Below are 16,229 nucleotides of genomic sequence, written 5' to 3'. Positions count from 1 at the left end.
CTCCCACAGGCTGAGCAGAGGTTTCTACGCCATTTATTCTGCATGAACGTTGGGATGTGTGCTGGATGGGTAGGCAGGGGCCAGCTTCTTCTAGTATTTTCTTAACCTCGCCATGAGGACGTTAGGTGTCCCTTAATACAAACCTTGATAGCTCAGTCTTTTCTCCCCAAACTCTCCTGCCCGCTAATATTTTTTTATTATGCTGTCGGCTCTTTAATTCTCTCACCAACTCTGAAGAGGTCAGCTCACCTGGGTGCTCAGACGAACTCCTGATTTCTCAGAATCCTTTCTAGATTTGTCTGCTTCTAGGCTGTCTTTTGAGTACCTCGGTCCAGTCTCATTCTTAATATGGAAACAAAGAATGTTTATTAATTTTTCATCTCGGGGCATTAGAAACCTTGGGTTTGGGGAATCAAAGGATAAATGAAAGTTAGAATTTGTCTCTTTGGCACTATCAAAAATATAAATTATAGATATTATTTTTCCTCTGTTCTAACAAGAATGAGTAAAAAGAACACATATCAGACAACTATACAAACAGATTTTTAATATAGAAATTTGTTGGTTTATAGATTTGAGACATGAAGCATTTATCATTTACAAAATGGTAACATGGGAAATGCTGTGGGAGAATTTCCCAGGGGTCAGCAGGACTTGGATTTAAATGTGAAGCTACTCACACAGAACAACTTTTTTTCTCTGTTACTCTGAAGGTTGCTACTTATGGAACTTTTTCATTTGCCATGTAGAACTGAAACTTCTCTTGTTTGTTTTATTCATAACCCAATTTTCTGTGGATCTGAGCCTCATCAATAATAGATTTTTTAAATCAAGGACTTTAATCCTGTACAGATCAGTCAACAGGCATGTCTTCTATTCATATTCTCTAACTATTCATAGCATCAAGAGTGAAAAGAGCTCTCTTATTAACAAACTAATAGGGAAGACCATGTAGGGGAGCATAAGAAAATGGCTTATTTCATGGACATCTATTCAAATATTTGTTTTCATTTTCAACTGCAGGAAATACTGTTGTATTGGAACAGTGTTTCTATTGTTTCCTGCCAATTCAGTAGCTGTAATGCAATCAAGATTAGTGTTATTTATCTGTTTAAGGAGCTCAACTTCTAGCATAGACCAGAGTGCTCGGGGCAGTCTGTTAATCTCTAGGCTCTGTGCCTTGCACCCAGGAAAAATCTCGTGGATGTTAGTTGAATGACTGAGTCTATGTCTGAAGAGAATGGCATAGCTGCATAATCCTAGAACTAATCCTAAAATCTTTCCATCAACCCCCTCAACACTATCACCATGAAGTCCTGTCACTTACTCCAAAAGATATTTTAAATCTAGTCCCTCTTCTCCATTCCTGTTCCAGGCCTCAGATCGTTATGGGTCTGCATTCTTAGAATATAGCTTGTGACCGGATTCCATGGCCTTAAATCCTCTCAACCTCTAGATCCACCTACCCCATTTATTTAGGGTGATATTTATAAAATGTAAATCTGCTTATGCTTCATTTCTGGATACACTCTTCATTCGCTTGGTTAGAGAGACCAGGAGTCTCATGATGTATCCTGTCTACCTCCAACTTGTGTGCCCTCCACTCTACACTCTATCTCTATGTTCTATTTTTGCCAAATGACTTGTATTTGTCTATGTACCACCCTTATATCTTATAACCTCCTTTTCCCTTCAGTGTTCTTCAGAACCAAGCTCAGCACGACCTGGGAGAAGTTCCCAGTATTAAACATTCCTCTGTGTTGCCTGTGTCTTTTGTACATACTTTTACTGAGTACTGAATTGTACTTTATGTATTCTCTTTCCTACTAGGTTGTGCATTCTTCAAAGATAGCAACTGTGTTTTCGCCTCTTACCACTAACATATGAGCATTTGCTCAATAAGTGCTGACTTATTGGATGGACTTACACCACATGAGTTAATCTCCTTTTTCTCCACTCTTCATGTTCTTTACTTCTCCTTTTGTCTCTATGTGTGGTCATCATCTGAAATTTGATTGCTGCAGAGCATTTCCAGAGGCAAATGATGGACTGATATCTACACTTCCTCAGTTCTTTGGCATGATTCTAGGACATTCAATTCACTGACCTTCTTTTTCTGTTTCAGAGATGTTTGACTCATTTCTTTAACTATTGAAATTCTTTTGTTGTTATGCAGGTTTTCCTCTCCCCAGCTCCATTTCCTGTTGTTTCTGTTGCTCAGTCTAGGTTTGCATTTAGAATGTCAAATTTATGACATCACATGTGATTCCATAGTAACTAACTGACTCTCTGAATATGTGACTTAAAAAATAAAGAGAAATAGTATTATTTGAGTGCATCCACTCATAACCATTGTCTGGGTTTTTAGGAATCAATGTCTAAACAATGTTCAAATGTTTAATAGGTAGCAATATCAGTATTACTGCTTCCTTCTTTTTAAATCTCTTTAACATTAGTAAGTTACTCATTGTATCAATTCCATTTGTGGCTGTACATTTTCTGGTACTGCCAAAATGAATGGCAAACTCATTTGTGGACCCGAGCATTTATTATTGTTTATCCTGACAGATTTTGGAGAACTTTCTGAAAATCTGGAGACTTTTTAACAGCTGAGATCTTGTTCTAGACACAGAGTTTAGACTTGAGTTTAGCTTTAGTGTTTGGTGTTTCTTTCACAATGGGAAGGCCATTTCCATTTATTAAGTCAAAGCACTTAATGTGGCTAAACATAGTGTGGCAGAATGATATTTGCACTGTTTTTCCTGGTGTTTGCCCCATCTTTAAACGTTCTTAAACACAATCTGTCCCTCTTATATACACACAGAGAAGAATATGTAAAATCCAGTCCCTGACTCTGGTTTATAACGTCCAATAAGGTTCTTCACTTATGGTTCTGATTTTAGGTAAGACACATGTGCCATGCCAGCCTGATTTTGTCAAACCATCATGGACTGAGACAGATTTCTGGCCTCTCTTCATGGGAGTTGATGACTTAGTTTGAATATCAGAAGTTTTTGACAGCTTTAATCAAAGTTCTCCAAAGGATCTTCTAGATAGTTAAATACATATGCTCCAGGTTAGACTGCTTGGGTTTGAATCCTTCACCCCCTCGTGTCTCACTGTGATCCCAGACAAGTTGTTTAATTGTCCTAAATGTCAATTTCCTCATTTAGAAAATGGAAATAATGATGGTATCAACATCAAATGGTAGTTGTGATGGTTGAAATAAAAGTATTTAAGACAGTGATTGGCATTCATAAGTGATTAACGAATATTAGTTATTACTTTTACTGATAATTTTGCTACAGCTATACTACAAAGTTAAAATTGAAAAAAATCTTTAACTGATTTAATCTACACTGCAATCTAGTTGTAGGAACAGAAGTTTAGAAATATTTCTTATTCATGTCCATGTATAACCAATCAAATGTCAGTGTGGTGATTCTTCCCATTTCCTAAACTCTATAGTCTTAGTGGCACAGACAGAACAGGGAGGGCAGGCTGAGAAGGGGCAGGCATTAGAATAGCAGTTAGGAACAAAAGCTGTGGGTCTCAGCTTGTATTCTGCAAAACACAGGAGGAGGATTTTGCAGAGAGGAGGGATTGGAAAAGTCTTTGGTTTTTGACCAGTCCTCTAGCCTATACCTAAGATCTGCTTTTGCTTCTGGTCCCTTCCATGTCTCTTCTATGTAACTCTGCATCCATATATTCAATAAGTTCCTTGATTATTGTTCTTTTCCCATAGCATACCACCCAGAATAGAATATGAGCCTAATGAGTGTTTTAAATTATTTTATATATCAATGTGTAAATATCTTGTTTTGTTCTGAGTGCTAAGGGTGATGTAAAAAATTATTTGTTTTTCTTTCAGATTTTCTCATTTGTTTTCCTTTATTATATTCTGATTCGTAGCTCTGTTATTGAGCCTGGAAAACTACACATATATGTAGGCAGCTGTGTTAGTCAGCATGCTCCAGAGAAATAGAACCAATAGGATATATATATATATATATATATGAGGAGATTTATTATGGGAACTGGCTTATGTGATCGTGGAGGCTGAGAAGTCCCACAGTACACTGTCTGCAAGCTGGAGAACCAGGAAAGCCAATGGTGTAGTTTACTCTGAGTCTGAAGGCCTGAAAACGAGGGGAGCTGGTGGTGTAACTCCCAGTCCACTTGGTTTGAGTAATCATACATTTAATGACTCCACAATGTTCTAGAGTGTGTACACTACAATTTGTGTATTTCCCTACTATTGAATGCTTGGGGGACCTCCAAGTTTTTGCTATTATAAATAATATTTTCTCGAGTATCTCCTTTCGTTAGCTAAAGTACAAGTTCCTTAGTACAAACTTTTTCTGTCCATAATGATTAGTACATTAAAAAATATAGTTGGGTGATCAGTAGCATCTCCAAATTGGCATATCCAAATCAGAACTCTTGATTTCAATCCTAAAACCTGCTTTCTGCTCAGTGTTTGTCGCCTCAATAAATGATACCTCATTCACTCAAATTCTGCCTCTGCTAATCAATGTATTTGGATCACTTACTCCATTCAAATTTCAGTTTTGTTGCCCTCAAAATTGGAATAGTGGGCTTCCCTGGTGGCACAGTGGTTGAGAATCTGCCTGCCAATGCAGGGGACACGGGTTTGAGCCCTGGTCTGGGAAGATCCACATGCCGCGGAGCAACTGGGCCCGTGAGCCACAATTGCTGAGCCTGCGCGTCTGGAGCCTGTGCTCCTCAACAAGAGAGGTCGCGATAGTGAGAGGCCCGCGCACCGCGATGAAGAGTGGCCCCCGCTTGCCACAACTAGAGAAAGCCCTCGCACAGAAACGAAGACCCAACACAGCCAAAAATAAATAATAAATAAATTAAAAAAAAAATTAGAATAGTAACATCTACCTGTCAGGAAGGCTGTAAGGACTATAGGTAGTATAATAACGTGCATAGCAGTAATAGATATGTTCATTATCATTTTGTTTTAGTGAATTATGAACAAAGAATTTTGCAAAAAGCATTGCTGTGATGTTATCATCGATGTCTTACCAAGTAGATATGCTATTATGGCATAACTAGACTGTCAGATTGAAAATGAGAATATGTGGTCTAATGATATTTCCAATCAAGACTAATTTGGAAAATTTAATACAGTTAGCAATGGACACCGTCCATGTCATAGAATGGATAGTTTGGGGCATGTTGGGCCTAATATTAGTCAACACAGCTTCACCTTTCCTGAGACAACAGAATGGGTTGTGGAAAAGGAGAAAGAGTCAGGATTTCCTTTTGTCCCCATCTGTCACTTGAATTGGCTTGCTGTGTTCGTTTTCTACGTCTTTGTAACAGATCACCATTCATTTAGCAGCTTAAAACAAGTGTATTTATTATATTATAGTTCCTCAGGCTAGAAGTCTAGGTGGGCTTAACTGAGTTCTCTGCTCAGGATCTCCTAAGGCTGAAAACAAGGTGTAAACCAGGATGGGCTCTTACTTGGAAGCTCTGGGGAGGAATCTGCTTCCAAGTCCATTCGTGCTGTTGGCACAATCCAGTCTCTTGTGACTGTAGGACTGAGGTCCGAGTTGCTGGATGTTGGCCAAGGTTTACTCTCAGCTCCTAGAGGCCATTCTCAGATTCTTGCCCCAGGACCTCCCTCTCATTAACGGAGAACCTCCCTTGTGTTGAATTCCTCTCCTGCTTTGAATCTCTGCCCTTCTCTTTTGTTAACAGACAGAGGCAATGCTTTGTTCTGGAAGAAATCACATGATTAGGTTATGTCCACTTGGAAAAATCTCCTTTTAAATTAACCTGGAGTCAGCTGATGAGTAAGCTAAATTATAGCTACAGAATCCCTTTTGCCATGTACAAAACCTACTCATGGGGGTGATGTCCCACTATATTCACAAGGGAGGGAATCATTTAAGGGTAAGAGTCTTTTGTGGGGACATGATCTTAGAATTTTGCCTACCACACTCATTTAACTGACTTTACCTTAGTGAGCTTTCAAAACACAGAGCTAAATGAGTAAAACCCAGGCTTGGAAATTATTGACCACTACCATCTACCTCAAGGAATATAGGCTAACTGGGGTTTCTTCGGGCACTTGATTTAGATACATTTCCTATTTTTTGAGAGTATGGGCTGGGAAAGTTAATAGATGGAGAGGTGTCTGAGCTTATTCTTAAGTCTCTTAGATTCATGTGTTTGGATATTTTTGGAGGAGTGGTGGACATATGCCTGTAGCCCTCTGAGAGTCTGTGACTGTTGAGGCAGGTGTGGAACAGACCTGGGAGCACCTTGACCCCTGCATAGAGTGTTTATGCGCTCACAGTGTTTCTTTTGGAATAGTACTGAAAATAAATGTGGGGATAAAGTGATTTATCTTTCTTAGCTCCTTTCTGTAGAAATGGCATCTCTCATGATTGGCCTTCAAAATATATCAGGTATCAATGTTGGCTTTTGAGTCAAATAAACCTGCATTTAAAAGCCAGCCCTGCTACTAACACGTAGTTAATCACGGTAACTCCCTTAACATCTCTGCACCTTGTTTTTCATCTCTATAAGGTGGGTGTTATGATACCTAGTTTGAGTCTTTTAGGGAGGAATATATATGTAATGCTTGTAATGTGCTTGGCCCAGAGTTCCTGTTTCTGTGGCTGACGGGGTCATACACAGTATTTTGCAGCCACTCTCATCAGGAAGTAGAGATTTCCCACCCCTTGAATCCAGGCCTGCCTGTGACTTGCTTTATTTCATGTGGTGCTGGGAAGTAACATTGTGTGAGTTCTAGAGCCTAGGCCCTCAAAGGCTTGCAGTGACTGCTTTTTCCCTTTTGAAATGCATAGGGATGGTTTGAAATCTTTATGAGTGAAAAAATATGGACAATGAGAGCTCATGATTTTAATCATACGACACTTTTCATATTTCAGACTATTTACTACTTTTTAACTACCAAACTGAGTGAGGCAACTTGTCCAAAGTCACAAAATTGGCAGTTGGTAGAATCAAGTTTCTAACTCAGTCCTACCTGCCTCTAAAGCTTAAAACGATTGTTTGTTTGTTTAATCACACTTCCTCTTCAGGGAGCTTCTCCAGGGGCCCATTCTGCTATCCCCAGCTTAACAGCAGGTCAGTCTGAAACCCTATGCAGTTAATTGAATTGTCTAAATAATTAGATCAGACAAGTCTTCATAGTTTCTAAATATGAGCCCTATCCAACAAGACTGTGTCTCTATAAGTCTCAGAGCCTGATTAAGGAGTAGCTTCTCATATCAATCCTGTTTATGGTATGTATGCACAGTTCTCTTGCCAAAAGCTGGTAAGTGGAAATTCCTTGTCCAAAATATTGACTGGAGGCCAATGTGCATATACCAGGCCCTGCCCAGATGGCAGTTATGTCAGCGTTCTGCTTACATAGGTCAAGACTGCAAAGTACAAGTTCTGGGAAGGTTTTCCAGAGAGGAGAGTATACCATTCAGAATTCACCAGTGAAGAATAAGTTGTTTTTGAAGTTCACGTTTCTTGAGTCTGTCCATCTTGATTGTCCACATGACTCAGGAGATACCAGGGATTCAGGGAGCCAGAGAACTCTGTCTGTGGCACAATGTGATGGGATGTGATTGATGGATTGGGAAAGAGTAAAAAAAATGTAAAACACTTGTACTTTAGAAAATATTTTTAAAAAGTTATCCTGAGGGGAGTCATAAAGTTAAAGATGCTCTTTAAACTATAAGTCCTTCAAAAATAAAAGTGTTACTTAATTGCTGTGTAGGTTAGTGTTCTGAGCTTCAATCTTCTCATCTGTAAAATAGGAATTAAATGTTTATATACGTCTCACAATTTTGTTGTAAAACTTGAATGAAATCATACAAGTAAAAGCACGTAGCACAGTTCACAGTAAGTTCTTAATAACACACACCTCCAAGACAACTTCCATTTAAAAAAAGTCTGCATGTTTGAACAGGGAGAAAAGGTCAATTAGAAGATGGCCACAGGGCTTAAAAATCAGGCAGGCCAAGTAGAAATTGGTGACCACTTTCTCATAAAGGCAAGGGAACTTGGTGCCAGTGTGAAATCGGGGTCTTGATCTTTTTAAGAAAATCATGAGGAGTTTTTTCCACTTCTCATTTGGCTTAGCCAAAATGGTCCATGTTCACCTTTTTTTCTCCATCCTGCCTTCAACACTTACTTTCGTAAGTAAAGTTAACAAATGATCCCATTTCTCCCATTAGTAACAGCCATTAGCAAGAATGTTCGACACTCACCAGTATTAACCAAACCCTAATTAGCCAAACACGGCCTGCCACCCCTTACAATGCACACCTTTCTTTCCCCACGCCTGCTATGGCTCACCTAAAAGAAACATTTGTAGAACTCCCCTCCTTAGCCCACTCTCCCTCACATCATCAATCAGCTTGCTATGCCTCATCCAAAGAAACAGAAATTATTCAGTTTCCTGTTGCATGCCGGCCGGATGAGCAAGTGCTAAGTAGAACTTCAGTACGTACCCTCATGTTCATGGCACATAAGCGGCTGCACCTGGAGCTACGGTGTGTTAAGGAGGACATGTCCTGGATTTCACAGAGGCTGCCTTTAAGCTGTCTGGTTCTGTATGATGCTGTGATGCTTCCGCTTTCCAGAGCCAAGCCTGAATAGAACAAAGCAGGGAAATACCTCCTAGCCTGGGACCTGGTGGCAGTTATCAGCTTGCTCCGAGGACCCATGATCTGAGAGGGGCTGTGAGGGCTCAGGGGCTTTCTCTGTTAGGTTGTTTTAAAATAAGAAAAAAAAAAAAGACAACAAAAAAGAAAGAGAGGGTTGAGGCATCTACCTATATTGGTGCTCATTATGCTGCCCCTGCATTGCCACTAAGCTATTTCCTGTGTGGAGGTGGCAGTGGTTGGAGCTTCACTTCCATGCATCAGGAGCTCTCAGGCAGCTCTCTTTGGACAGACAGTATATTGTGGAGAAAAGCAACGTGGTCTGCAGGCTTGGCTTTGAGCATCAGTGCTGCCACTTCCTATGGGTCTCTGCAAGTTGCTTAACCTCACAGCCTGTTTCCTCATTTGTAAGATAGGAATGATAATAATACTGACCTCATAGAGAGAAAGGAAACAAGAAATGTGAAGGATGAAGCACAATGGCTGGCACAGAACAGGCACTCAGTAACCATCCTTATCCCAGGTCCCCTGCCTCCTGATTCACCTGCAAAAACAAATTTCAGGGACTCTGGGGAGGATTTTATCTGGACCCTGTGACCACCTAAGGAGGGCCTTGCCCTGAACTTCAGTGCCCCATGAACAGGAGACTAGGAGTCTTTTCTCTTTGTTTTCCTTTGGCCTGTTTTTTATTTGGGGTCTGTGTGATTTCCTGGCAACAGCCCTGTTGGTGGTGAGAAAATATGTGTGTTTGCTATTTGAGGAACAAGCAGCTTGTTTCTAGAGGTTCCTCCCCCCAATATTGTTGTAAAATGTAGTTCAGCAATGAATGTCCCTCAGCGCGGCACAGCTCAGACTCCAAGTCTAGTCCAGCTTGGATTCTGTGTTTCTGGGGATGCATATGGGCCAAATTGACTTTCATGACATTTTTCAGTCTTTTGAAGTTTGACTTCAAGATTGGTAGCCTTTTCTGGTTAGACTCCTCGGCAGCCCACTTTCTCCTCCCCGGTAAAATAACAAAGCTTGCTTCCACGCCTATGTTCCCATTTCTGTGGACGGCACTACTATCCTCCCAGTAGCTCCGGTAAAATCCTGGATTTATCCTAGACCCTGCATCTTCCTCCTTGTCACATTCTGTTACTCATTAGCACCTTTTGGCTTGACCTCCTTAGTATCCTTCAAAACCAGCCGTGTCCTCCCATCACATGTCCGTTGTCGTGCGGTGGTCCCTTCCACGGCACCCCCCCCGCAGCCTCTGCCCTAAGCACTGAGCACACTGATTTACACTTTCTTGTTCTCGTATTTCTCCTTTCCATTAGTCTGTGCAAACCTTGGGGGACAGGGCCTATGAGTTAATCATCTCTGCATCTCTAGTGCCTCATACAGGAGTTGAAATAAATGTTTCCTGGATTAATTAAAAAAGAATATAAGACATTGTGTCCCCAGTTGGAAAGACTTTCTATATCAGAGGACAGACTAGGGTTTGAAGAGGTGATTTCTGTGACCTGAAAATGACTCCCAATCCTATCTCCATTAATCTTGGGCTTGAATGAGATTGTACCCATTTGCGTTTTTCCAACTATCAGCCAAAATGTTCTCAGTAATTAATTAGTCTACTCAATAGCTCAACTATTGAGACTATTCTAAGAAAACATAGGTATCGGTGCTGCCTGATGACCCACAGACATCTAAAACTTGACATGTCCAAAATTGGACTTATCCACTCCTTCCAAAATCTTTTCCCTGTCCTATGTTTCTTACCCCTGTGAGCCTTGTTACCTAAGCAGGAACACGAGAGTTATGCAAAGCCTCTCCTAGCTCTGCCATCCTGCCATTCATTTGGGCACTGAGTTCTTCAGCATCAACATCATAACATCTCTTGAATCTGTACCATCCTCACCATCATTGTCTAGTTCCCACCCTCATCACTTCTGATAGGAACCTTCTGAACTAGGGGTTAATGGAGTGGATGATATTTCAGATACCATCAAGAAAAATGGACTCATTTTACAGATGAGGAAACCAAGGTCTAGAAAGAAGAAAGGACTTAACCTAAGATCATAAAGCCAGTTGATGATGCAACCAGGAATAGAAACCAGATCTTTGCAGGCTGTCTCTTCTTACCATATCTAGCTGCTTTATTTTATTTTATTTTCTCTTAGTCTATCTTTCTCATTTGCTTCAGTTCAACAACAAAACACTTATTGAGAATCAGCTTTGTAACAAGCTTTATACCAGGCATTGGAGGTCCAAAGGCAGGAGAACAGAATCTGGGGTTAGTAAAACTCTTGTCTCTTTCTCTCTCTCTGTCTCTCTGTTTTTCTCAACAATGGATGGCCTCCTCCCTGAGTGCAGACAGAAGTCAGAACGTACATGAATGTGGCCCTTCGGGTTTTGTTCTCTCTTTACTGTGCATATGTTCCGAGGCTCGGTGTCACATTATGCAGTGCCCACTGATAAATAGTAGGCAGAGAATGGACGAGAATGATTTTGAAGAGGGAGAAAATGTCCAGATGTTAGTAGCTCATAATGTTTTAATTTTCCCCAACGCCATCACCAAAGGTTTGTCTTTGGTTTATTTGTGTTATCACAACAGTGATGATGGAGTTAAATTCAGCCTTTGAAAAGAGGATTTTTGCTTGTTTCATTTATATTCTACTGTTCTTTCATTAAACATTTCTAAATATCCACGGGGCCCAATTCTTACAAAAATAAATCAGATAAACCTAGGGTTCTTGCCAAGTCAAATATCTACAGTTTCTGGCAATTATGTAATTTCCAATTCTGCTGCAGTAACTATTGCTGATAAGTCAATCGTCATAAAGAGAAATGTTCCAGACCAATCTTTATTAGTGTGTCCTTCACTGATATATGCAAAGTCTTATTTTAAAAGCAGAGTTCTAACTTTTTTTTCTGTCCCTAGTGAATAGCTTCTCATCATAACAATTTATATCTGGATAATGTCATTGTAAAATATAAAAATGGTAAATTAAAACCCATGAAATTAGGTTCTGCTGTTATTAATAAAAACTGCTCTGGTTTTCACCATTTTGTTATGATGGCACTGTCTTATAATGCAACTTTGCAGTAATGTATTTCTGGCATTGCAAGATGATTTGGCCCAGACAAAAGCAATATTTAGAAAGTTACTCTGTGGAACTGCTCTGGGAAGAAAGAACTTGAGAATCATGTGCTAATTTAAATACCTCCTTAAAGTTGAGGTTAAACACATTATTGATTAGGAAAGGCTTTTAGAGAGAGAGAAAAACTGTGCTATTCTGTAAGTGGTCTAAAATAAACAAACTGAAAATACCAGCATGCTATTTTTTTTTTCCAGGGTTACATATCTGTTTGGTGCAGATATACATTGTTTAAAACACATATATTAAAATAAAAGCATTATTTTCAAATCATGATTTCTGCCTGTGCTTTGAGAGGAATCCTCTAGAGACATTCTCCTCTGTAGCTACAACTCACATGCTATGAACTTGCTTTTATCAGGGTTGTTACAATTTGTAGAATTTAAAAAAATTTTTATTGGCGTATAGTTGATTTACCATGTTGTGTTAGTTTCAGGTGTACAACAAAGTGAAGCAGTTATACGTATACATATATACACTCTTTTTAAGATTATTTTCCCATATAGGCCATTACAGAGTATTGAATAGAGTTCCCTGTGCTATATAGTAGGTCCTTATTAGTTATCTATTTTATATATAGTAGTGTGTATATGTCAATCCCAATCTTCCAATTTATCCCTCCCCCCCCCACTTGCCCCCTGGTAACCAGAAGTTTATTTTCTACATCTGTACCTCTATTTCTGTTTTGTAGGTAAGTTCATTTGTACCGTTTTTTAGATTCCACATGTAAGCGATATCAAATGATATTTGTCTTTCTCTGTCTGACTTACTTCACTCAGTGTGACAATCTCTAGGTCCATCCATGTTGTAGAATATTTTTGCTCAAATTATCTCATTCATTTCCTACAATAGGCCTAGGAGGCAGGGTTTCATTCCTATGTTATAGATGAGGAAGCTGGCGCTGACACCAGGCCTTATGCACTGTTCCTTATAGTACTTCTAGCAAACAGAAGCCTTGGCACTCAACCAGACTTTCTGCCTCTTGACAACTCCCCATCCCAACATTGTATCAAAGTGGGGAGGTGGTCCTTTTTTTTCTTTTTGTCTTTTTTATTATTTATGGCTGTGTTGGGTCTTCGTCTCTGTGCGAGGGCTTTCTCCAGTTGTGGCAAGTGGGGGCCACTCTTCATCGCAGTGTGCGGGCCTCTCACTGTCGCGGCCTCTCTTGTTGTGGAGCACAGGCTCCAGACGCGCAGGCTCAGTAATTGTGGTTCACGGGCCTAGTTGCTCCGCAGCATGTGGGATCTTCCCAGACCAGGGCTCGAACCCGTGTCCCCTGCATTGGCAGGCAGATTCTCAACCACTGTGCCACCAGGGAAGCCCGAGGTGGTCCTTTTTGATGCACAGCAATTGAGTTTTACTCTCCTGATGAAGATACCCAGGAGATAAACCCAGTTTTTATTTCTGTGAGGGGAAAGCAGCCTGACAGAGTCATCTTAGTTTAGATGCTGTCCTCTCATAAGACAGAGTGGTAGCCAGGATGTATTAAAAATTCTTTCCCACTTCACACCCTCATGGATTCAGCGAGGAAGGAGCACACTGTTGGATGCCTGTGTCAGTGGAGAGCCCAGACTTTTAGGTTCTCTAACAGCAGACTCGCTTTGCAAACAGTTATCAGAAGTATTTTGTTGATGAAGACAGTGCATTTCAATTTTTGGAATATTTTCAGATGCCTTTCATTACCAGTATCAGTTAAAAAAAAGCTTGGAAAAATGGGAATAGAACTTATTCCTAATGACTAGGAGTCATTTCTTTCAGGTCTCTGCTGCTTTGTGTATACTACAGGGCTGGCTGAATGAAAACTTCCAGCCACAGGACATGTGGAGACAATCAGCCTAGGTAGGTAAGGAAACTTCAATTGAGAAGCTAGGCTGGGTGAAGAGGACTAGAAGCAGGGTTCCTCAGGCTCTTAAGGCAAGTGACACATAACTAAAGTATTTAGTGTCGCAAAGGGTGGGGCTAAAAGAAAATACACTCACCGCACACCAGGAAAGCATTGGCTTTTCAGCAAAATGCAGACAAAAAATAAATACTGGAATAGTTTTGAAAGCAAATGATATTTAAGTTGCAAAAATTAGAATACAAAAGGCATCATTTCTGTTTCGGTTTGTATCCAGTCAGCGTTGGGCTAATCGTATAGATTTCAAGCTGTTGGACAATGGTGCTTATCCTCACTTTGTGTGTGCAGGACCATGGCAGGTGAAGAGGACAATTGCAGGGTGAGTTAATGTATGATTGCAGGGTGATGAATGTATAATTCATCAGCTTGAGTCTTAGGGCCATTTTTGTGATTGAACCACAGGCATTAACCCTGATGCTATCTACTTGTCACTTTCTCTACTAGGTTATAAAACCTCTTTGCTGGGATGGGCGTGTCTTGATGAATTGCAGGGGGAGGGGAGGTTATTCCGGGAGGAACCTGGACCTGCCCTTGCGAGTCTTTTTTGGCATGGTGGGTCATCTGGTTAAAAGGTTAGACAGTGAACATGTCCTCTTTTGAGGCCCTCTGCTGGATTGCTTCTTATTCCCACTGATCTGGTTTTCAGACTTCGGTATTGTTGCTGATCTTCCTTTTACACAACTGCACCAAACAGTGAGTAGGTATCTTTTGAGGCTTGAGCTCAGTACTTAATGAAGGATCCAGAGAGCCATCTGGCTACCAAAATCTTCTGGAGGATGAGGTCTCACCTAAATGTGAGCCAGGGTTTGTTTGGTTTTTTTTTTCAAAAAATTTGTTTATTTTATTTATTTATTTTTGGCTGTGTTGGGTCTTTGTTGCAGTGCGTGGGCTTTCTCTAGTTGCGGCGAGCTGGGGCTACTCTTCGTTGCTGTGCGTGGGCTTCTCATTGTGGTGGCTTCTCTTGTTGCAGAGCACGGGCTGTAGGCTCGCGGGCTTCAGTAATTGTGGCATGCGGGTTCAGTAGTTGTGGCTCGTGGGCTCTACAGTGCAGGCTCAGTAGTTGTGGCGCACGGGCTTAGTTGCTCCGCGGCATGTGGGATCCTCCCGGACCAGGGCTCGAGCCCGAGTCCCCTGCATTGGCAGGCGTATTCTTAACCACTGCGCCACTAGGGAAACCCCGAACCTGGGGGTTTGAATCCTGCATCTTTTGGTCTATATCTTTATTGTTCATACAACAATGGAATAATAGCCATTGGATAATAGCCGCAGGATAATGACACCAGTTGTCCAAGTGTCCTTCTTGTCCTTGCCCAGCCTTCATCTTTCTGTGATCATAATGTGAGATAAGCATCTTAGGGATAAGAAGAAAGAAGCCAGACAACTTCTTCCTTGTTTCTTCCCGTGGTAACAGGTATTCCAGTGGCAATCCCTGGCTTCCTGCTTTCCGTGCGTCAGAGAGGACCCACCACTGGTGCAGCCCCACGCTCCCTCCCGCAGCTGTCGTGCTCTTCAGCCGTGTGGCTGGGTGGCTCTGAGAGTCAGGGAAGGATTGCTGGGCTCCCACATATTTCACTTAGAATTCGTTTGGAAATGAGGGCACTTGGATTCCCTGCTGCTCTTGTTTTTTCTGGGACCGTTCATCAGGGATGGGGAGAGAGAGAGGTGTGCAAAGGCAATTATCGAGTGGCGTACACAGCAAGATTCACAAGCTTGGAATCTCTTCAAGTGTCCTCCTTGGGGAGTGTTTCCCTCTGAATTAGAAAGCTCTAGTTTTAGCTTGATGAATTGTTTTCCAGTTAATTCAATTGTTTAGCCCCTGCTGGAGCTAGAATAATGAATATTCAGAGCAGAGAATGTGGCTTTCTGAAATGATATCATAAATAGGGTTGCCAGACTGAGCAAATAAAAATTCAGGGTGGCCAATTAAATTTGTATTTCAGATAAACAGTTAATGATTTCTTAATATAAGTATGTTCCAAATATTGCATGGACCCTCTCAAATATTGCAAAGGACATACTTAGAATAAAAAATTGTTTATCATAAATTCAAATTTGATTGAACATACTATATTTTATCTGGCAACCCTAGTCATGAATAATTAAAAGATGATATTGCTGTTGTTCACAGAAACTAATTTATTTGTTCATGGATTAGTTTCACTAAAATCAATAAGTATATTAGATATTTGTCCCCATTTTTTAGGTAAATTACAGCAGTAGGATAAAATATGTATTTTCTGTTTTATATTGTGGAAATAATGGGGATATCCACACAGATAGGAATTTTCATTTGTTCCCTATATGGTAATATGCTATACAGGTTTAAGTTTGTTTTTGTTTAACTCATGAGAAGAGTGATACCTAAATATAAAATTCTTTTTTTATGAAATTAGTATACATTAGTAAACCATGGATTGGATATGCTGGGAAGATTGAAACAAATAATCTTATCCTGATTTTATTAATAATATACGCTCCTTGTAGAACATTTAGAAAATACATAATAAGAAAAAAATATACCTGTAATGT

At 40.4% G+C, this 16,229-nt stretch overlaps 1 protein-coding gene and 1 long non-coding RNA gene across 2 annotated transcripts in view; one reads left to right on the top strand and one right to left on the bottom strand.

Moving 5' to 3' along the window:
• The window catches only part of LOC309611703 (cytosolic 5'-nucleotidase 1B-like), a 35,665-nt gene extending 21,032 nt beyond the window's left edge, over positions 1-14,633 (bottom strand). Inside the window, exon 1 of the mRNA XM_082356471.1 lies at positions 250-14,633. Within this exon, the coding sequence (XP_082212597.1) occupies positions 250-390 (141 nt within the window). The 5' untranslated portion in view covers positions 391-14,633. The remainder of the gene's footprint in view (positions 1-249) is intronic.
• The window catches only part of LOC309611705, a 397,191-nt gene that overhangs the window by 18,159 nt on the left and 362,803 nt on the right, over positions 1-16,229 (top strand). The gene's annotated exons all lie outside the window — the stretch shown is intronic.

Source organism: Balaenoptera borealis, assembly GCF_965194805.1.
Source record: "Balaenoptera borealis genome assembly, chromosome: 15".
Taxonomy (NCBI): Eukaryota; Metazoa; Chordata; class Mammalia; order Artiodactyla; family Balaenopteridae; genus Balaenoptera; species Balaenoptera borealis.
The sequence above is the reverse complement of the archived record's forward strand: the minus strand, read 5'-3'. Positions and strand labels throughout refer to the sequence as shown.